This window comes from Theobroma umbraticum, unplaced genomic scaffold, assembly GCF_002168275.2.
Source record: "Theobroma umbraticum cultivar Fairchild unplaced genomic scaffold, ASM216827v3 scaffold_130.0, whole genome shotgun sequence".
Taxonomy (NCBI): Eukaryota; Viridiplantae; Streptophyta; class Magnoliopsida; order Malvales; family Malvaceae; genus Theobroma; species Theobroma umbraticum.
In genome coordinates this window covers 4,514,344-4,521,973 of record NW_018397264.1, presented here as the reverse complement: position 1 = coordinate 4,521,973, position 7,630 = coordinate 4,514,344, and the positions used below count along the sequence as shown (strand labels likewise).

The following is a 7,630-nucleotide window of genomic DNA, read 5'->3' as shown; positions in this document are numbered from 1 at the left end:
AATATCCTTCTTAATTCGAATACCCTTTTTCTTTTTCCTCTTTTGGGGGAGAATATGCATCTTTTTAGAGTATTCCCCCAACGTTTCTTTTAAACTTATTTTCCTATTGCATTTCCTTTTGGATTATACATGAAAACAAAGTTGCTATCATTCGTTTGCAACAAGTAAGAATCTAACTTATCATCAACTATAGCTTTAATAATTTTTGGATAATTGGAGATAATTTATAGCTTGTACTTCATATTTAAGTATTGGTCACAACAAAATTAATGCGTGGCCACAAAATGAAGAAATATAATCCCATAGATAGAGACTCAAACTAGAAGTCAAAAGAAGGTTGTTTTGCTGCCAAGCTGTGGCAGAAAGGAAAATCTTATTCTCCAAAAATGGAATACAAACTTGATAAAGTCAGGCATTTCCCAACCCCAACAAACCAGTAATTGTGTGGTGTTAAATACTAAGACACGTTTCCCAACCCTGTGGATAAACATTGCCTCATCAAACCCAGCCCCCATGGTTTCCTTCGCTTCATATTTCTTCAACAGCCAACGAACACATTGGGTCAACAACTTTGTCTTTGATCTTATCAATTTTTTTCCTTCCAATTTATATTATGCTTTTAACAAGTTGACCTATCCTCTTCGTTTTCACACTTGCAATATTCCAAGAAACCGAAGACTTAAAAGCCTTAAAAAAAAAAAAGAACAAAACTCAAATTTGCTTTTTAACCTTCGATTAACAGTGCTACGTACCACCCGGCAACCTTAATCAAGTGCCGTTGGTTGACTAACTAGCCGTCAAAGAAAATTAAAAACCCAGCAGTTAAAAAAAAAAAAAACCCACAGACAAGAGAATAGCCACGTGGAAAGATCCAGGCGGTGGTGACCCACTACGTCCTCCATTTCGTACCTCGTGCTGATGTTTTTGACTATGGCCCTCGACTTCTATATAAACCCACCCTTGTCCTCTTGCCTATTCCATTCCATACATTAAAAACTACTCGCTTTCTTCTTCACTTCTTCATTCCACAGAGAGAAAAGAAAAGGAGGGAAGCTTTGTTTTCTTAGGTGATATACATAGTAAGAGAGTTTGGTAACCATGCCAGCAGGTGGATTCTCATCGGTGCCACCGGCGGGGGTGGAGTTTGAAGCTAAGATCACTCCCATCGTCATTATTTCTTGTATAATGGCAGCCACCGGCGGCCTCATGTTCGGTTATGACGTCGGTGTTTCTGGTAAATCATCTTTTTATAGCTTGCATGCATGTTTAAATCATTAATGAACAATTAACCGAAAAGAAGTCCAGCCTTTTTCCCTTTCAAATATCTTTTGGCTTATTTAAAGGTTTCTTTTAAATTCTTTATTATATAATTTAACCACGTTTTACTAAAAAAAACCATTTTAGGGTTTAATTAAGGTTTGAATTTGTGAAAAGAAATGAAAAAGAAGAAGTAACACTGCAAACAAAAAGAAAAAAAAGAAAGCAGCTTTTCTCCCGCCAAAGAGACAATGGTTGTTTCGGAATTCTAGTCTTTCTGGCTTCATAATGCCGTTGACGAAGGAGTTCCGTTGACGGTTGTTGGTGGAGCCCGGTAGTTGCTCCTATAGTGGTAATATGTTCATTTTTGTTCAAATTACCACTTAACTTATCTCCGAATTTCCTTTTTTATTCCATAAAAAATAGACTAAATAAAAAAAAAATGCCTCTCGAGAAAATGGTAATTACCTTGTCACATGGCTTTGTTAGTAAGAAAAACATGCCGACATCGAGAGATAACTGTTCTTGGCCATGAAAGGAAATTATTGAGAGTACATCTGTTAAATTACTTAATTGTTTTTTACATTTGGATTGAGATATATGACCTTTACTTTAATGCATTATTAATTTTCTTGTCCATCATTCAAGCAATAGAAAAAAGAATTCATTATGTTGTAATAATTTTATTCAATTAATTAATTGACTTTTTCTGATGTAGGTGGAGTTACATCCATGCCGGACTTCTTGCGAAAATTCTTTCCCGTGGTTTATCGTCGGACAAATGACCCAGGAATCAATGGAAATTACTGCAAATATGATAATCAAGGCCTGCAACTGTTCACTTCATCGCTCTATTTGGCTGGTTTAACGGCCACCTTCATTGCCTCCTATACCACTAGGAGGCTAGGTCGCCGGCTCACCATGTTGATTGCTGGTTTCTTTTTCATTATTGGTGTTATTCTTAATGCTGCTGCTCAAGACCTTGCCATGCTTATTATTGGCAGGATATTGCTTGGTTGTGGAGTTGGTTTTGCTAACCAGGTAATTTAGATTTACGGATTTTTATTATATATATTTTAACTTTATATATATAGATATACATAAATATACCATGTTGAAAGTTTGATTAATTTCTTTTAGGTTCTTAACATCAAGTACCAAAAAAATTGATACATTGAATTAGGACTTATCGGAGTTGGGCCAATGCGTGAAATTGGTACATATAAATAAAAGTAGAATACCTAATTAAGGTAATTAAAGGCAAAAACGCGTTTGTTTTTGGGTTGTCTGCAGTTGAGGTTGCCTTATCAACATCACTGGATTCCCCTTTCAAGAACAGTTGGCTATATGATCAGTTGGATCTATTGGTTCCCAATAAATGGTGATCCATGACTTTATAAATTATATATTTTAATTGATGATGATAATCACACCAATTGAATTATGGCTTGTCGGACACTTGCCGATCCATCGGCTTTTTAATGAGTCAAAACCTCCATTAATTTCCTCAAATTCTTACATCTCCACCACTCCCTTCCCAGCACGTATAGAGCAGAAAACTCTTGAACTTGTCGGTTGGCGTAGTTTTGTAAGAAATAGGGACCGACCTTTATGACCCAATGCTCCAAATAACAATTGGTTGATTATATTAATTAATTAGCTATAGTCTGATAATTAAATTATTACTTCTTGTTTAGTTTGCTTTTTTTCCTCATTGAGTCTTAGTCATCACCCAGTTTGTTTTTATTATCAGCTTCACCTTTTTATCTATAATTATATTCTGAGGTTTGACGTTTGATACATGTGATTGTGACTCTTTTCACTCCATTGGCTTAATTTAACGAAGGCATCATATGAAAAAGATCTTTTAGCTTGTTTTTATCCAGAAAGAGTCTTCAAAAGCAGCTTTCTTTACATTTTCTTCTTGCTCTTTGGAATCTTTTTTTTTTTTAAATCTTTTTTGAAAAGTGTTCTAGGTCCCCTATGAATTACGTGATGCCTTGTTGACACTTTGTCACTATCTCTAGTCTTCACTTGTGTGATGTACGTTTTTGATTTGTTTATCTTATCTTTTGTATTTACTTGGACCTTAAATTCAACTTCCCTATGTTCAAACTTCGTTAGCTGATGGAACAGTAGCGGTGCATAGGGATTCAAGCTTTTTCCTTTTATTTGTTTGAAATAGACAATTTTTTTTGAAAAATGAAATATATATTATAACATTTAGTATCAAATGTTCAATTACGGTTCCAAAATTGATTTGATTATATGTGTCCAAAGATATTTATATATATTTTTAATCATACCTACCACATCAAAAGTGGTAACGTGTATAACATTGAAAATTAAAAGCATAGTGACACAATTTGACTATATAATGATAAATTTTACTTAATTTGAATTTGATTTAGTTAAAATTTGAAAATTTTGATTTAAATTACTGAATTGCTCGTGTTGCAAATTGAATGCACAATAGGCTGTGCCACTGTTCCTATCGGAGATAGCACCCACAAGGATTCGTGGAGGGCTAAACATATTATTTCAGCTTAACGTCACCATCGGAATTCTCTTTGCCAATCTGGTCAACTACGGGACTGCCAAGTAAGCCTCTTTCTCCCTCTTACTCTTATACGTTTCTTCATTTTTAAAGCGAGTTTTTGTTGGGCCAAACGACAGAAATTAACGGCTGAAATGATGCTTTTTCTATGAATTAAAATTAAAATCAGTATTATTTTAAACATAGGGGAAAGATTATATGTCTGTAACTGTTGAAATTAAGTGCGGTACAAAGTACACGTACCCCGTTGCAGAATTGTTTAGTAGTTTGAAGGTGGCAGCTGCTGCCATGAAAACTACCAATTTCGTATTCTAAAATACTCCCAATTATATATTTCTCGACACCTGTTAGCAGTTGACACCTGAGAGTCAATAATTGCATACTTATTAAGCAAGTAAGCAAGACATTGGCAGATGATAGTGTTATTCCAGGGAGTCTCTAACTCGAATTCAAAGATGCCATTGATAAGTCTAACTTGGTTATTTTTTTAAGCAAAAAGCTTGCTGTCTTTTATCCTTCGGAGCCGTATAATTTCTTTGGCTGGAATAGCATAGTCAATATGAACTTTTGAAACTGTGTTTTAATCCCAATTAAATGCTTTGAATGCTAGCTTAAGATGGTCAGGTTTGATCATTCAATTGACTTTACATACTATAATGTGGATAATTCATAGCCCTCTCTTGAGGGGAGTCTCTGCAGTCTGCTAGATCTGGGACCATAAAAATAGGCTCTGCAATTCATGCCTCGAAACTGTGAAGACATCGAATAGGAAAGAATTAGTTTCAGTTTTAAATTACCAAGCAGTTTGAAATAATTTATTTTAGTATAATAATTGCATTAGTAAAGATCCATTGACAGAATTTGCTGTAATGATACTCAAGGATTTTGTTACCTTGTTGCCAATAATTCGTTTCTGGTTGATAACACCCTTCCAAAGTGCAAAATAGTATATGCAAACTTTTTCAAGAAAAAAAGGGAACGTCGATTTGCTTTGAATAGGACAATGATGACTCTTAATCGTTGCTCGTCTCCACGTTTTGGAGATAATAATGTCTTTTGGCGGTAGTCATCAATCAGTCATTTCCTTTTGCATTCAGACTAAATTTTGGCCTTTTCTTCTGACTCTCATTGATGCTTTGCTTTGCAACAACAGAATTAACGGAGGATGGGGTTGGAGGCTATCATTAGGATTAGCCGGCATTCCAGCACTTCTCTTAACCGTTGGCGCCCTCCTGGTGCTTGACAGTCCTAACAGTCTCATCGAGCGTGGTCACCTGGAAGAAGGAAAGGCTGTGCTCAGAAAGATTCGGGGCACAGATAATATTGAGCCTGAGTTCCTGGAGCTTGTTGAGGCAAGTCGCGTGGCTAAACAAGTGAAACACCCTTTCAGGAATCTCCTTCAGCGCAGGAACCGCCCCCAACTTGTCATTGCAATTGCTCTGCAGGTTGGTGCTTAAGATGGCAGCTTCTTGTTGCTGATTCAGCTTCAAGGATTAGATGGAAATATAGATTGACTATCTAATGATAATGTTGATGCATGTCTGTTGGTAACATTAGCAATTCTTACTGACATGTCCCATTTTCTTTTGAATACTTGGAACAGATCTTCCAGCAATGTACGGGTATCAATGCTATCATGTTTTATGCTCCAGTCCTGTTTGACACACTAGGATTTGGCAATGATGCTGCCCTTTACTCTGCTGTGATCACTGGGGCTGTCAATGTGCTCTCCACCATTGTATCCATTTACTCAGTTGACAAAGTGGGCCGTCGCGTGCTGTTACTTGAAGCCGGTGTCCAGATGTTTTTCTCTCAAGTAGTCATAGCAATTATTCTAGGATTCAAGGTTAAAGACCATTCTGATGATCTCCACAAAGGTTTTGCAATCCTAGTTGTTGTTATGGTGTGTACTTTCGTGTCAGCCTTTGCTTGGTCTTGGGGGCCTCTTGGTTGGCTGATCCCTAGTGAAACATTCCCCCTGGAGACCCGGTCGGCAGGCCAGAGTGTGACTGTTTGTGTTAACTTGCTCTTCACCTTTGTTATAGCTCAGGCTTTCCTCTCAATGCTCTGCCACTTCAAGTTTGGAATCTTCTTGTTCTTCTCTGGCTGGGTCCTGATCATGTCGATCTTCACACTGTTTCTACTACCCGAGACGAAAAACGTTCCAATTGAAGAGATGACTGAGAGAGTGTGGAAGCAGCACTGGTTTTGGAAGAGATTCATGGATGATGATCATGAGGGAGCAGGTGTTGCCAATGGCGATATTGCAAAGAAAAATGGGCATGCTAATGGTTTTGATCCAACTTCCCAGTTGTAAATTTGTGCTGTTTCTGCTTACGTCTCAGTACTTCACAAAAATAGATGCATTAGAGAGTAGACAATGGATATAGGTATCAGACAAATGTATGACTACTGTTATTAAAAGTCCTGGTGAAATTGTTGCGAGAGTATTTGATGTATAATAGTGGCTATCAAAAATCAATCTTTGTGCACCAGATGTTAAAGCAGGATAATGTTTTCCTGCTGAGTTATAATCATTCCTTGGCAGAATTTTTGATCTGCCTGCAATATATCTTGGATCAATAAGTTCTATCAATGGAATAACCTCAGTTTTCCAATTTCTCTCTGCTCCTAACCCAAAGAAGAGAGCAAATTCTACTGGCGTATCTTCAACCTTAACCAATGTAAATTCCCTGTTAGAAAATTTTGTCTGCAACAAGATTATCAGTTACTGGGTACCAAATGAGGCCTTGGAAAGGATCAGAGAACAACACTGCCAACTATATTAGGATGGGTACATAGGGGACAAGAATGAGCCCATATTCAAAGTTGTATTTGTCTGAACTGAAAGGCTTCTTCTTCATCTAACTGGCCCCTTAGCCCCAAGCGGGGTGTTTTGCCAACCTAACACGAAGTTTTGTTCACAGCAAATTTTCCACTGTTACTGCTGATAGAAAAGTAGCTCTCCCAGTCATATCCTTGTCCTAACACAACTTAGACTGGTTGTTTGTTGAGATCGGTAGTGCGCCGAAGGTTGACGCTGAAGCAAAGAAAGAAGAGAATGTCAAATTGGTAAAGGGTCTATTTACTTGAAGACTTAAACTTGTCTTGTATAGCATTTTCCCTTCAACCTAGTACCCGAATATATCCATACTTGAGATCTACATGAAAAAGAACTTGCAGCAGAAAATCTTGATTTAATTTTAAGTAAAATTCGATTTTAAATTAATTCGTGATAGATGGAGTGATTTTTATATATAAAAAATACTCCAATTTGATTAATGTAAAATATTTTTTTTATCGTCCTTCTAATACTCTCTTACATGTAAAAATAATAAATTTATAACGAAAGATGAACTTTACGTATGAAAATAATGAACTTAGTAAGTCAATTTTCTCACAGAAACAGTTCCAAACTCCTCTCCCTGTTAACGAACGTCTAATTCAGTCTCGCCGATGTCAACAGTGCTGACAAATGCATTTATCGTTACAAAGCCAAAAAGTAGAGGATACAATCTCATCAGTAGTTATTGCATATTATAACATAGTCTAGGAGAAAGTAGTAAGCTTAATAGTTGTCTTTATTTTCTTTGATGAAATGAACAAGAGACAACAAGAAATGTAAGCTGTATACTTGTACTGGGGGACTATGCCATTATGGCACTCGCCAATAAAGAAAAAGATATACATGTAGTGCCAATGTGCCATCATGGCAGCCTAGCATTCCTTGTCGAATATGAACTTGGATCTGCATTTCTACAACTTACCAACAGCCCTCCACCATTCTTTCCTTTCAAGCGTTTCAAGCATTGCCCT

The 7,630-nt window shown here is 36.7% G+C and overlaps 1 protein-coding gene across 1 annotated transcript; it reads left to right on the top strand.

Moving 5' to 3' along the window:
• The first annotated feature begins 985 nt into the window (after window positions 1–985).
• Window positions 986–6,309, top strand: MSS1 (Major facilitator superfamily protein). The gene is made up of 5 exons (XM_021434422.1): window positions 986–1,234; window positions 1,976–2,298; window positions 3,734–3,858; window positions 4,968–5,259; window positions 5,418–6,309. The coding sequence occupies exons 1-5, from the start codon at window positions 1,099–1,101 to the stop codon at window positions 6,129–6,131; spliced, it is 1,590 nt and encodes a 529-aa protein (XP_021290097.1). The 5' UTR covers window positions 986–1,098; the 3' UTR covers window positions 6,132–6,309.
• Window positions 6,310–7,630: the final 1,321 nt, after the last annotated feature.